General features: G+C 37.2%; 1 protein-coding gene across 2 annotated transcripts; it reads left to right on the top strand.

Moving 5' to 3' along the window:
* The first annotated feature begins 10016 nt into the window (after positions 1-10016).
* On the top strand, positions 10017-13859 carry CCL20 (C-C motif chemokine ligand 20). Of its 2 annotated transcripts, none has more exons than XM_029225930.1 (4): positions 10017-10127; positions 11289-11400; positions 12353-12430; positions 13387-13859. In XM_029225930.1, exons 1-4 carry the CDS (start codon positions 10049-10051, stop codon positions 13406-13408), a joined length of 291 nt encoding a protein of 96 aa, XP_029081763.1. In that variant the 5' UTR covers positions 10017-10048; the 3' UTR covers positions 13409-13859. The 2 variants fall into 2 exon arrangements, with proteins under 2 accessions (XP_029081763.1, XP_029081762.1); XM_029225929.1 differs by having other exon boundaries at positions 10021-10127; positions 11286-11400.
* Positions 13860-15462: the final 1603 nt, after the last annotated feature.

Raw genomic sequence — 15462 nt, 5'->3', positions numbered from 1 at the left:
TCTTGCTAAAACCTTGAGCCCTGATGTACATTGAGAATTAGAATTGTCTCCATCATAATGAAAGATTCCTTGAGAGGCAGCCAAATTCCCAACTTCTTCATTCAGAAGAAGCAAAATATAGACTTGGAAAAATCAAAAGAATTTTAAAGTGATGGGTCAGGAAGAATCTGTATTATTTTACATCATGTAGTAACAACAAACTTTAAAAAAAAATTAAACTATATTTGGTTTACAATATTGTTGCTAGCCTCAGGTGTACAGCAAAGTGATATATATATATATATCAGATTCAGATTCATTTCCATTATAGGTTATTACAAGATACTGAATATAGTTCCCTGTGCTATACAGTAAATCCTTGTTGTTTATCTATTTTATATACGATGGCGTATATCTGTTAATCCCATATTCCTAATTTCTCTCTCCCACACCTTTCCCCTTTGGTAACCATAATTTGTTTCCTATGTCTAACGACAAACTTTTTGATCACAAGAACATTGAACCTGAAAGTTAATATGAAAGAAAGAGAAGTATTTAAAACTTTTTTAAATAATGTGGTTTACTTTCACATGTATAGGAGAAGTTTCTATATGTATCCAAAGCACTTTTCCCCCAGACAGTAGCATATCTTCTCCTGTATGAGTTTTTGTGGCCTCTATTTCTTGTAGAAATGTCATCTTTCCTTTCTGACATGGGAAAGGAATTAAGCAATGACTGACATTCTGGAAAAACTGGGATTTCAAAAAATAGTTTTGAATTACATAAAACATTTTCCCCTCAAATGTCCGTCACTGCTTTAAAATTTTTTCTTAGACATGTAACGGGTAACACACTGTGTAGCACAAAGAGTGAAGATTCTGTTACACATGTTAACGGGAAAAATACAGTGAAACAACCAATCCCTCTGGCCATATTGAAAGTCTGATTTTTTGTTTGTTTGAAATTTTGCTGAATTAAATACAATCTAATGTTAAAAAATGACTAAATGGTCTCTAAGGAACTTTATATTGGGTTCTGACCAATTCTTGATTTTATATTGGTTCTAACCAATTATTGGGTCCTCAAAATTAGGTTTGGTTTCAGCTATGCCTGAGCTACAATAAACAGAATCAAGCCTAGATTGTCATGTGTGGGGGAAGAGACTTCTCCATTTGGATGTCCATTAGGCATTACAGACAGGACGGAAATCTGGATTCTATCCTTCCCCCAATAATCCACTCCTCCCTCACTGCTCCCCATCTGATTAAATTGCACTACCATTCCCTTAGTTATTTTTTATTTTTTTATTTTTTTCCTTAGTTATTCAAGACAGAACACTTGGAGTCATTTCTACCTTTTCTTTCTCTTTCACATTCACTATCCAGTTCATATACAATAACCGTTCTTTTTACCTTTAGAACATATTCCTGATTCAACTGCTTCTGACCATCTCCACCATGTCCACCCTAGTATAAACAAGCTTCCTCACTGCCCTCCTTGCTTCTATTCTGTTCTCTTCACAGCAGCCAAGGAGCCTTTTAAAATCTTAAATCAGGGCACATTGTTTGCCTACACAGATCTACCCAATGGTATCCCATTCCATTTAGAACAAAAGGCAAACTCCTCAGCAAGGCCAACAAGCCTTCCTTAATCTTCCTTCTGGCTACCTCTTTGTCCTCATTCCATACCACTCTGCCCCTCACTGCATATCCTCCAGCACACTGGCCTCACTGTCCCTCAAGCATCCCAAGCACTTTCTCGTCTCAGGGATGTTGCACTTGCTGTTCCCTTCACATTGGAAGCTCTTCCTCTAGACATCTGCAAAGCTCACTCCTTTATTCATTTAAGTCCTTGCTCAGTATCTCCCCCAGAGATGCTTTCCTGATCTCCTTACCTAAAATGGCACTCATGGACAGTCTTTTCCAGTATCCCACTTTATTTTTCTTTATAACACTTACGTTATCTAATATTAAATTACTTATCTGTTAATTTATTTGTTTCTTGTCTGTCTTATCTACTACCATGCAAGTTGCATGTGGGTAGAGACTTTGTTAGGTGCACAGAAATCTTTGTTGAATGGATGAATTTCTCTCCTTCCCCTTCAGTGAACAGTAGGGTCCATGTAAATGACTCATCCTCTCTGGATCTTTCCTTTGAGGGATAATAATTCATGTCCTTTGCCCTTCCCCCCGTACTTTTCCCTTTATGTATCTGTATGCATTTGTGTGCGTGCATGCAGGGCATGTGCATGTTTTAAAATTCAAGACCAAGCAGAGATGATTTTCCACAGCAGGAAAGAAGTGGCCCTCGCATTTTCGTAACTCAGAATTTCACTTAGAATTATGTGGGAGGGACTTCCCTGGTGGTCCAGTGATAAAGACTCCGCTTTCCAATGCAGGGGTTGCACGTTGAATCCCTGGTTGGGGAACTAAGATCCCACATGCTGTGGTGCAACTAAGCCCACGTGCCATAACTACTGAGCTTGTGCGCCTCAACGAGAGAGCCCGCGTGCCGCAAACTACAGAGCCCACGCATCCTGGAGCCTGCATGACACAACTAGAGAGAAGACCGTGCTCTGCAGCGAAGACCCAATGCAGCCAAAAAAAAAAATAATAATAATAAATAAAATACATATATATTAAAAAAAATTCTGTGGGAAAGATTTATTCCATCTCATGGTGGCACAGTAGAGAAAATTTTTTCTAGGTGTCTGCAAAGAACGTTTCTGTTTTCCCAATGTCAAAAAGAAGCACCAGTGGTCCACCTGCTGTGCCCTCCATGGGTTTTGGGATGTTAATCTGTTTGACCTGTGTTAAGTTTTTATAATATTTGCTAGCAAGATAAGGGGAAAAGTGACTTCCTAGTTGGTCAAAACAGTGGAGAAGGAGATATTGAAGGTTGTCAGTGGGTGATGAAACCTGGTCTTAATGTGATTTTTGGACCCTTGAGGGGATGCAAATCCTTATTGTCAGGCATACTGGCTGCAAAGGAGGAAACCCTCAACCTGCCAACTGCAAAAGTACCACAGGTTACGTAGCCCAAGATGATAGCAAGATGGGAACTTTGACAGTAAGAGAAAACTTGGAATTTTCAGCAGCCATTTGGCAAGTATGAGCAGTTAATCAAAAAACAAGCACATTAACAAAATCATTCAAGACTTGAATATAAGCAAAGTGGTGGACTCCAAGGTGGGAAACCAGCTAATTTGAGGTGTGTCTGGAGGAGAGAGAAAGAAGACCAGCTTCAGAACGGAGGTGATTTCAGATCCACTTGTCCTGTGTCTGGATGAGCCCACCATGGGCTTGGATGCCGGCACATCAAATGCAGTTCTCCATTCATCAACCTCATTACACTATCTTCAGACTGCCTGATAGCCTTACCTTGCTGGCTTCAGGTAAGGTGAGGTTTTATGGCCGTGTACAGGAAACGTTGGTACAGTCTGAGTCTGCTGGTTACGAGCGTGAGTACGGAAATTACAACTCGTGTTACTATCTAAAGAAAACAACATTTAGGCTGATGGTATATAATTCCACCTATTAAATAATCAGATAATAAAACCTTGAGGAGGAAATAGGGAACAATCTCTGACCTGGGGAGGAGAATCTGATTTCTAGATCTGGTCCTCATGGTTCGGTGCTGACAAAGTCAAACATCTCTCTTGCTTCCGTGTACTCACCTTCAAAATTAAGGTATTGAACTAGATGGTCTCCACATTTCTCTATCTTAGAAATTCTATAATTTGGTACTCTTCAAAAACCATGGTAAGAACCATGTTTGTTCTTTGAAGCTCAACTATAGTCAGGACCCACTGGTGTGGAAGCCAGAAAGTTCAGGCCTGTCTGGTTCTTTGTCTTCTGCATTACATACAGCCCTGTGAGAAGTCAAATGTCACATTCTTTATTAAAATATCTGGTACCGCCTAGTAGGTGCTCAATAAATGCTATTTTTTGTTTGTTTGTTTGTTTTGGCCATACTGCACAGCTTGTGGGATCTTAGTTCCCAGTAAATGCTATTTTAAAAGGAACTTCTACCACCTTCCAAAAACTTTTCATGGAATCCCTATCAGAAAGAGAAAAGTTTTAGATGGTCACTCTTTTAAGTCAGCATGGCATGTCTTGTGTTCATACATCATAGAAATGGAAGGGGAGTTAAGTAATTTTTAAATGATCACTTTTGTTAATTTCTACAAAAATATTTCATATAATGTGAATATGGCACTTAACCATATTGCTTGGTTTTATAGTTATTTGTTCATTTTAATTTTGTTATTATAAGTTGCCTTGAATGCAGTCATCATGTTCTAGCCATCTGTATGTACCACTAAGTACCTTCCACATAAAACACTTGTCAAATGTTTTTTCTGGAAAAAAAAAAAAAGAGCAAGTTGCTGAGATTCTACTACATGAGGGAATTAGGACTCATCAGGAATGTCTGAGATATTTGAAAAGAATGGCTAGAAGCTAAATACCAGTGTGCTAATAGCCTTCTAATAAATTAGGTTTGAAATAATTTTCTTATGTTAACCTTCTCATTAGCATGTTCATTGACTGAACAAAAAAATCAGTCGAAGGTCATATTTTAAGAAGTTTCTAAGTGACAGATATGAAATGACACATCTAGCAAAAGAAACAAAGAGGTTCTGTGGGGTGAGTGTTATATATAGGTGGGTGGAGACTTTTTGTTGTTGTTATGAGCTTTATTGAGATGTAATTCACATACCATAAAATTCACCCTTTTAAAGTGCACAGTTCAATGTGTTTTAGTATATTCATAGGGTTGTACAAACTGTCATCACTATCTATTTTTAGATTAAAAAAAAATAAGGAAGAAACCTCATACCCATTAGCAGTCATTCTCCCTTCCCCTGCCTTTCCCCTAACACCCCAATCTAGCCCTCAACTATCACTATTCTACTTCCTGTATCTGTAGGTTTGCTGGTTTTGAACATTTTATATAAATGGAATCTTACAATATGTGGCCTTTGTGCTTGTTCTTTTTTCCCCTTATTTATAATGTTTGCAAGGTTCACCCATGCTGTTGCATCCACCGGTACTCTTTTCATTTTTATTGCCAAAGAATATGCCATTGTATACATTCACCACATTTTATGTATCTGTTCATCAGTTGATGGCATATGGATTATTTCCACTTTTGGGCTATTATGAATAATGCTGCCATGAACATTCATACAAGTTTCTATGTGGAGATATATTATTTATCTTGAGTGTACTAGGAGTGGAATTGCTGGCTCATATGGCAATGCTATGATTAACCATTTGAGGAACTGTCAAGCTGTTTTTTAAAGCAACTGCACCATTTTTCATTCCCATCAATAATGTGTGAGTATTCCAATTTCTCCACATCATTGCTAACACTCATCCATCTTTTTGATGATAGCCATCCTTGTGGATGTGAAGTGGTATGTCGTGGTTTTGATTTACATTTATCTAATGACTAATGACGTTAAGTATTTTTTCATGTGCTTTTTGACCACTTATATATCATAGGAGAAATGTTTATTTGGGTATTTTGTCCATTTTTAAGTTGGGTTATTTATCTTTACATTATTTAGTTGCAGGAGTTCTTCATATATTCTGGATACAGCATAAGTCCTTCATCAGATAAATAATTTGCAAATATTTCCTATCTTTCTGTGGGTTGTTTTTCACATTTGTATAGTATCATTTGAAGCACAAAAGTTTATAGTTTTGATATAGTCCAGTTGGTTTTTTATTTTGTTGCTTGAGCTTTTGTTCTTATATCCGAAAAATCATTGCCCAACCCAAGGTCATGAAGATTTACTTCTATGTTTTCTTCTAAGAGGCTCAGAGTTTTAGCTCTTATATTTAAGTCTATGATCCATTTTGACTTAATCATTAACATGATTAACATCATTCTTTTGCATATGGATATCCAGTTGTCCCAGCATCATTTGCTGAAAAGACTATTCTCTCCTCCATTGAATGGTCTTGGCACCATAATAAACAGTCAGTTGACCATAGATATGAAGGTTTATGTCTGGACTCTCAATTCTATTTCCTTGATCTATGTGTCTACACTTATGCCAGTATCACATGTCTTGTTTAGTGTAGATTTATAGTAAGTTTTGTCATCAGGAGGCTATTCGGGATCCCTTGTAATCCTATATGAGTCTGAGTATCTTCCATTTCTGAAAAGAACTCAGCTGGGATTTTGATAGGACTTGTATTGAATATGTAGATCCATTTAGGGAGTAGTGCCATCTTAACAAGGATATCTTCCAATCCATGACATGGGATGTCTTTCCGTTTATTTATTTATTTAAATTAAAAAGTTTTTTTTTCATTTGATATCACTTATATGAGGAATCCAAAAAAAGTGATACAAATGAACCTATTTACAAAACAGGAATAGACCCACAGGCATAGAAAACAAACTCATGGTTACCAAAGAGGAAAGGATGTGGCGGTGGGGGGGGGGGGATAAATTAGGAGTTTGGGATTAGCAGATACAAACTACTATATATAAAATAGGTAAACAGCAAACTACCCTATATAAAATAGATAAACAACAAACTACTCTATATAAAATAGATAAACAACAAGGACCTACTGCATGGCACAGGGAACTATATGCAATATCTTGTAATGACCTATAATAGAAAAGAATCTGAAGAAAGAATATATATATATACACATATACATATAACTGAATCACTTTGCTGTATACCTGAAGCTAATACAACATTGTAAATCAACTATAATCACTTATTTGGTTTGAAAAAACACCACTATAAGCATTTGTGGAAAAATTTTTGTGGGGGCATATGCACTCTTTTTGGGTGAATACCTAGGAGTACAATGGCTGCGTCATATCGTAAGTGTATGTTTAGCTTCTTTTTTTTTTTTAATTTTATTTCATTTATTTATTTTATACAGCAGGTTCTTATTAGTTATCTATTTTACACATATTAGTGTATATATGTCAATCCCAATCTCCCAATTCATCCCACCGCTCGTCTTTCCATTTATTTAGAAGTCTTCTTTAATTTCTTTAATAAAGTTTTGTAGTTTTAAAGTTACTTTTCACTTGTTTTGTTAATTTTATACCTAGCTATTTTATTCTTTTATGCTATTGTAAAAGTAATTGCTTTTTTATTCTATATTCAAGTTGTTTATTGATATTGTATAGAAATACAATTAATTTTTTTTGTATATTGATCTTGAATCTTGCAACCTCGATGAACTTATTAGTTCTAATAGTTTTTTAGTAGATTCTTTAGGATTTTCTACATACAAGATTATCTCATTTGCACATTAAGATAGTTACTACTTCCTTTCCAATCTGGGTGCCTCCCCCTTTTCTTGACTAATTATCCTGGCTAGAACCTCCAGTACAATGATGAATAGTAGTGGTTAGAGTGGACACGCCTGTCTTGGTCTTGATCTCAGAAGGAAAGCATTCTTTCTGTCTTTCAACATTAAGTATGATATTAGCTGTGGGATTTTCATAGATGACCTTTATCAGATTGAAGACGTTCTCTACTATTCCTAGTTCACTGAGCGTTTACTATGATAGGGTGTTAAATTTTTGTCAAATGCTTTTCACACGGTTTTTGTTTTTGTTCAGCTAATATTGTGTATTACATTTCCTAGTTTATGTCCTTTTTATATGTTGTTGGATACGGATTACTAGTGTCTTGCTGAGGATTTTTGTGTCTGTATTCATAAGAGATACTGGTCTGTAGTTTTATTTTTCTTGTGATGTCTCTGTCTTATTTTGATATCAGTGTAATACTGTCCTTATAGAATAGTTAGAAATTGTTTCCTCCTCTTCCACTTTTTAAAAAAGTTTGTGAAGAATTGGTTTTCATTTTTCTTTGAATATTTGGTAGAATTAACCAGCGAAGCTATCTGTGTCTGGACTTTCCTTTGTGGAAATATTTTTAGTTACCAATTTGATATCTTGTTACATATTCAAACTTTCTATGTCTACTTGAGTCAGATTCATAATTTGTGTCTTTCATCTATTTTATCTAATGTATTGGCATACACTTATTCATCATATTCCCTTTTAGTCCTTTTTATTTCTTAAAGTTGGTAGTGACGCCCCTTCTTTCATTCCTGAGTTTAACAATTTGTCTTCTCTTCACTCCACCCCTCCCTTGTTTTTTCTTGGTTAGCCTAGTTAAAGCTTGTTAATTTTGTTGATCTTTTCAAAGAACCAAATTTTGGTTACTTTGATTTCCTCTATTTTTTGCTATTCTCTATTTTATGTATCCCTGCTATACGTTTCTCTCTGAGCAGCTGCATCATGTAAGTTTTTGTATGTTGTGTTTTCATTTTCATTCATCTCAAAGTATTTTCTACTTTCTTTATGACTTCTTTGACACATTGGTTATTTAGCCATGTAATGTTTAATATCCACATATTTGTGAATTTCTCAAATTTTCTTCAGTTACTGAATTCTAATTACATTGTGGTTTGAAAACATTTTGTATGATTTCAATCCTTTGAAATTTATTAAGACTTGTTTTATGGCCTAACATATGATTTATCTGGAAGAATGTTCCATATGAACTTTGGAAGAATGCCTCTTCTATTGTTGTTGGGTAGAATGTTCTAGTGATGTCTGTTAGGCTTAGTTGGTTTATAGTGTTGTTCGAATCTTCTGTTTTCTTCTGTCTAGTTTTTCTATTCATTATTGAAAATATGGTATTGAAATGTCTACCTTTATTGTTGAATTGTTTATTCTTCCCTTCAATTCTGTCAGTTTTTGCTTTATGTATTTTGAGGTGCTGTTGTTAGATGTATATATGGTCATGATTTTTATATCTTTCTGACAGATTGATCCTTTATCATTATGGAACTCCCTCTTTATCTCTAGTAACTTTCTTTTGTTTTAAAATTTGTGTTTTTAGACATAGGCATAGCAACTCCAGTTCTCTTTTGTTTATTCTTTGCATGGCATATCTTTTTTGATCTTTTACTTTCAATCTATTTGTTTATAGTGGACAGTTCTTTTTTTATGATTTTGATATCTTTAAACTTTATTTTTTAAATGATCATCTAATACAATTCACTTTTTTCTTTTGATGTACATTTCTGTGAATTTTAACACATGTAGTGATGTGTAACCATTCCCATAATAGGATAGAAAATAACTTCGTCACCCCCCCAAAACTCCCTTGTGGTGTTTCTTTATAGTCATACCCTTCCTGCAAACCCAGTTCCTAGCATACAATGATATTCTTCCTACTTTTTTCCTCTTTCTTTTTTTTCTTCTGAGGCTTTGTATTGAGTTATGTAACCACATTAGCATGAAGAGTTATGGGCAGATGAGGGTCATTTTCTGGGCTGCAATGTTGATTAGAGTCATGTAAAATGTAGAAGATTTAGAAGAGTGAGATTGAAACTAAGATAAAGCTGAAACTTGAGCCTCACTTAAGAGCTGGTATTTTCCACTAAAACTGGGGACACTACTAAGCATTGCTATATTACCTGCTCTGCATAATAGCCCAGAAATTCAAGGTCTTTGGTGACAGCTGAGCAGCAACGATGAAATTGTAAATGCCTGAGTACGCTTGGTGTCCTGCCTCATCCTCTCCCTCCCCTATTGGCTCTGGAAAGCAATCAGAGTGTAACAATAGGAGTTCTGGGATGTTCCCGAGTGCGGCTTATCTTTGTATCATTGTTAATCCTTGTCCTCTCTTTTCAGAGACAAGAGATTAAGTTAAAACAGGACAGACATCTTTTCTGGGATGCAGGGCTGAGCTGCGTTTCCTTCTTTGCAAATTCAAAGGATTTTACAGGATTTTCCCCTTCTTAACCCTCCCTCCCCCTCCATCCTGCCCTTCACACCTTCCCAACATTAGGGAAAGGCAGGAAGTTTTCCCTGTGGTTTCTTCTTTGTGACGACATGATGGGGCAGGTTAATCAATGGGGAAAACCCCATGTGAGAACACGCCTTCTATGTGCATTCAAATATTTGCTATAAGTAGGGCCATCCCAGGCCCAGGCTGCTATCAATCATAACAGCTCTCCCAGGCACTAGGTACCCAGCACTGAGACATCTATTCTTTGAGCTGAAAATGATGTGCAGTAGCAAGAGTGTGCTCCTGGCTGCTTTGATGTCACTGCTGCTACTCCACCTCTGCAGCAAGTCAGAAGGTAAGTGTCACTCCTTCTGCTGGCACAGGATGAAGAACTATTTTCATTTTTCTCTAAGCCTTGAGCTCATTTAGGGGTCCCCAAGGGTTGGAAGCCTGTTAGACAATCTTCAAAAGGAAGTGATGGGGGTTGTCATCTCATTGGTGAGTGGAAGAGGGAAAGGTTACTGCTGCCTATCAGGATTTTTTCTCTGCTGTCAATCCCAGCAAATTTGGGGGACGGTGGTGGTGGGCTCTTAGAGACCCTCTAACTCCAGAACAACCCAAAGTGCTATTCTGGGAGAGATGTAAATTGTGTAACATTACCAGTGAATGGGGCCATTTTGAAATGTAGAAAATTCTCCCATTTCCCTAGCTTTCTCATTTCCCAACTGAATAGTTTTAGCAGAGTTCAAAACTCATCCTTTAGGGGTAGATTATGGCACCTGAATTCATCCTTGCAAGGCCTTGGGGACATCACTTGCCAACTTTGGGATTACATTTATCACTTACAGCAGGTCAAGGATACAGTAGGTTGTAATTTAACTCAGGGGAGTGCCCAAGAATTGCTTTATTACTAAGAGGACATCACTTTTAGCAACAGGTGCATTCCTGAAAATACACGTGTTGAACTTTTATGAACAAAATTCCCATTAACTAATATTACAATTTCAAAGTGTTTTAATTGTAGCTCTTATTAACAGCTCCTATAAATTACATTTTTCTTTGTAACTTCTTGTCCTTGCCCTCCTCTCAATATTCAGTAGCCAGATAATAGATTAAAACTTGCCAATTTACTTTTTTTTCTGAATTTAGAAGGTTATTTATAAGGGTTTCTTCAAGTGGAAGGTACTCATATTCTTGAGTGATTATAGTGAATGAAATAAAATACTGTCAGTTTGTGTTTCTTACTAAAGATATTCCTTTTATGAGACTGATGTCTCATGTGCTTCTAAACTGTATTATTGAACCAAAATTTCCCAGTACACAAACTATTTTTTTTTAAGAGAACTGGAAACTATGTTAAAATGGGTCTCAAAGATATTGGAGGTGTTCCTCTAAATAGTTTATTTACCATATAAATCAGATTCTAGGTTTTCCACAACTTCAAGTAGTTCCACTATACCTATCACAGCATAAGTTCATTCATGTGGACTCAATGTCTTTCATTTCTTTTCAGCAGCAAGCAACTTTGACTGCTGCCTCCAATATACAGAAAAAATCCTTCATCCCAAATTTATCGTGGGGTTCACACAGCAGCTGGCCAATGAAGCTTGTGACATCAATGCAGTCATGTAAGTTATTAAGGGATTCTAATTCATTTGTATTAGGAGTACATGAGAATTTCAAGTAGAAAAAGCTTTGCCTTTTTGGAGTTTCATTCAGAAATAACTCATGTGGCAAAAATCTAGCTGTGTTTTAGTAGTACATTTATTCTTCAAAATTCACTTTAAATGGAACTGGAATAAGGCAAAACTTAGTTTAAAAAAATGAACATAGTTGAGGGCAAAATCACTTTTGAAGATAAACTTATAAGCTACTAAGATACTATCTCAGGAAAATATGAAAAACCTAAACTTTGAAATGAGCATCTTCTACCAGAAAGTGGCTGAGCTATAAGCTAAAGCTCAGAGTAGTTACACTATCTCATATAATATTCTTTTGTTTTTTTTGCGGTACGCGGGCCTCTCACTGTTGCGGCCTCTCCCGTTGCGGAGCACAGGTTCCGGACGTGCAGGCTCAGCGGCCATGGCTCATGGGCCCAGCCGCTCCACGGTCTGTGGGATCTTCCCGGACGAGGGCACGAACCCGTGTCCCCTGCATTAGCAGGCGGACTCTCAACCACTGCGCCACCAGGGAAGCCCCTCATATAATATTCTTGATTTATATAGGGTATTATATTTTCAAAGAAATAAGGTATTGATCAGATGTATACATATTTCATGTAGCCACCAACAACAAAATTAAATAATTCTGGGACTTTATCTTCCTGTTACTGCACAACTTTTTGTTAGATTGCAGAGAAAGTCAGGGAGAATCACTTTTATTTCTTGCATCAAACTTTATAAGAAGAAATTTTTTTTTTGCAATTTTTTTCACCTCTGAAACAAATAGAATGTTTAGGGCGTAGAGCCACCAATTGGAATATGAAATTTCCATTGCATGTCCTGTGGAAAAAAAGAAAAAAAACCCATTTAAACAATAAATGAAATTGAAACATAAATCAAATTCTCTGACTTTTTTCAGCTTATACACAAAGAGAAGATTAGCTGTGTGTGCAGATCCAAAGAAGAGTTGGGTGAAACATGTAGTGCATATCCTCAGGTATGGAACTAAAGTTTACAATCCACCAGCCTCTCTCCAAATGTTTGGGAAAGAGTGGTGTTCAGAGTGTTGCATCACAGGCTTGCTGGGATGCTTTAGCCTAAGCACTATGACATTTTTAAAGGGTAGTGTGAATTGGACAATGAAAACAAAAAATTCATTTTTTCAACCACTTACAGATAATTTTAATTTTTTAATTATAAATTTATTTATTTGTGGCTGCATTAGGTCTTTGTTGCTGCGCACAGGCTTTCTCTAATTGTGGTGAGCTGGGGCTACTCTTCATTGTGGTATGTGGGTTTCGCGTTGCGGTGGCTTTTCTTTTTGCAGAGCACGGGCTCTAGGGTGCAGGCTCAGTAGTTGCGGCACACGGGCTTAGTTGCTCCGCGGCATGTGGGATCTTCCTGGACCAGGGCTCGAACCCGTGTCCCCTGCATTGGCAGGCGGATTCTTAACCACTGTGCCACCAGGGAAGCCCCATTTTTATTTTAATTGTTTTTAATTTAATGATTTTTCACACGACGTATTAGATTCCTCTATGCATTTGATTCTTGTTGCAAAGATACCTCTTATTTATATAATTTACAGACTACATGACATTCGTTTGTTAAAAGCTAAAAAATAAACAGTTAAAAAGAGATCAATGGCTCTGATTTACACTGATGATAATGGAGTGATATGTTATCAATGGACAGAATCATCTCACACCAGGGTGCCAGATACTGAATATGAAGACACAACCTTAGTGTTCATATCCTGTTTCTGTCCTTAGCTAGCTGGGTTATGTTGGGCAGGGTCCATCCTCTCTGAACCCTGATTTCCTCATATGGCCTCTGAGCTGCCTGGTATCCTGAGATGAGATTGGGGTGTCTGAGGCAATCTGTAGGCACCAAAGACATTCCCACACACCAGGCACCCCATCTTTGCTTATTTTTTTCTTCTTTTTCTCTTTATAGTCAAAGAGTCAAGAAGATGTAAAAATGGATACTCCCTGGACTGGAACTGGACACGGCCCACGAACAAAAGGAACCTAGCTGAGTCGGCAGTTTCACTTACACACTGTTGCAGGTTCAGAGCTTATCTGATTTGTGTCTCATTGGACTTGTCCAATTAGTGAAGTTGATTCATATTGCATCACAGTTTGCTTTGTTAAGCATCACATTATACTCTATTTTATGTTATGTTATTTATATATGTGGTTTTGTTTGCGTTTTGCTATTTAATACTAGTTTTCTATAAGCTATTTGGTTTAGTATGCGGTATAAAGTTATACTTGGAGGAATAAGATAAATGGACTTTCTTGCAAGCAGAAGGCTATTAAAAAAAAACACTTAACATTCTTCTGTTTATATAGTTCTGTTTCCTAAATTGTTGTAATTACCTTGTTAAAGAGGAAAATGATAAGAAGAATAAATATTGAACATAAAAGAACCCAAACTTGTTTGTGGATTGAGTTAAATAGCATTTATTAAGAGGTGTATTAAGAATAGTTAAGAGTTTAGTAAATACGAAAATGTTGTGAAAATTGTATTCCCCATTTACTTCTTCCTGGTTTTCCCCTTTATCTCTACCCCTTGTGGTCCTGGACTTCATTCTATATGGATTATAATGGAAAGGTTTTTTTGAATTAAAAAAAAAATTCAAAGTCATTTAAACCAAAAATTAGAAAGATTCTATCTGTGACATAGGTCAATATTTCTTGATATAAAACTTTTCAAAATAAAAAAAGTATACCTATCTATTTTGTGACTCCAGGGACACAACAACTATTTAGAAAATTCCTTGAGCAATCACTTAGTCTGTCATTCTGTCACCAGCCATGGTCCTAGGAATGGGCATCTCAGCAGAGGAACATTTCTCTACTTTATAAGTCCTCCTGAGTCATCTTTAAGCACTTTCCAAAAAGAAAATGATTATGCAGAGGGTTTATTTTTAAAAATTTATTTATTTTATTTTTGGCTGTGTTGGGTCTTCATTGCTGCACACGGGCTTTCTCTAGTTGTGGTGAGCGGTGGCTACTCTTCATTGCGGTGCGCGGGCTTCTCAATGCGGTGGCTCCTCTTGTTGCGGAGCACGGGCTCTAGGCACTCTGCTTCAGTAGTTGTGGCATGTGGGCTCGGTAGTTGCAGCTCACGTGCTCTAGAGCGCAGGCTCAGTAGTTGTGGTGCACAAGCTTAGTTGCTCCGTGGCATGTGGGATCTTCCCAGACCAGGGCTAGATCCCATGTCCCCTGCATTGGCAGGATTCTTAACCACTGCGCCACCAGGGAAGTCCTATGCAGAGGGTTTTTAGAAACCGATTGCCTCAGTAACCAGAAGAGAGACAACAAATGTGTGAAACCTAGCAAGAACCCAGAAATAAGATGAAAAGACCCTGTACCAGGGTAGTTCTTGTCACAATAGTCATGTACTTAAGTTCACAGAGTGCCCGACACAGCACTCTGGACAGTCTGCTTCAGATTCCAAAAGCCACGCAGGATGAGTGGAGGAAGACACACTGATGATAGGATTTAAAATCCAGACACGCACATCCATAATGCAGGCAATGGTGGGTCATTTGGTGTAGAGCCAAACACTCAGTAGGCTCTGAAGGCATCTCTGTGCTCATAAATAACAACACTGAGCCATCAGGGAAAGTATGCTCAATATCCTGTTTGACTGTTCATCAAACATGAGTTAGCACCTATTATGAGCCAGGCACCGAGCCAAGTGAAGCTGGAGATGCCAAGAAATTAAGTTAGCACTTGGTGCTCACTCCCAGGTAATTAGTGCTGAGCAGCGTGGGAAGAGAGAGGGGATGGCTAGAAAATCAGCTATGACAACACAGGGTGGTAAGCACTTGGATAAAGGAAGGCACGGGACAGGGCATTAGTAGTGAGGGTTTCCAGAAGAAAAGAATATTCAGTTGAACCTTATTAAATAGCCGATATTCGATGCTCTTGAACTATGAAGATGGCAATTGTGTATGGTTCAGCCCTTGTTTGAGTCGAGGTATGAAGGGCAAGTAGGAGACACCCAATTGGAAAAGGAGCA

The sequence above is a fragment of the Monodon monoceros genome, unplaced genomic scaffold (assembly GCF_005190385.1).
Source record: "Monodon monoceros isolate NGI ecotype Baffin Bay Population unplaced genomic scaffold, NGI_Narwhal_1 Super_Scaffold_16, whole genome shotgun sequence".
Lineage (NCBI taxonomy): Eukaryota > Metazoa > Chordata > Mammalia > Artiodactyla > Monodontidae > Monodon > Monodon monoceros.
The sequence above is the reverse complement of the archived record's forward strand: the minus strand, read 5'-3'. Positions and strand labels throughout refer to the sequence as shown.

Excerpts from the sequence above, each read along its gene's own strand:
- CCL20 (XM_029225929.1), top strand. The coding sequence starts at position 10,049 with ATGATGTGCAGTAGCAAGAGTGTGCTCCTGGCTGCTTTGATGTCACTG. Across the intron at positions 10,128-11,285 it reads CCTCTGCAGCAAGTCAGAAG|CAGCAAGCAACTTTGACTGC; the intron begins GTAAGTGTCACT and ends ATTTCTTTTCAG. Across the intron at positions 11,401-12,352 it reads TGTGACATCAATGCAGTCAT|CTTATACACAAAGAGAAGAT; the intron begins GTAAGTTATTAA and ends GACTTTTTTCAG.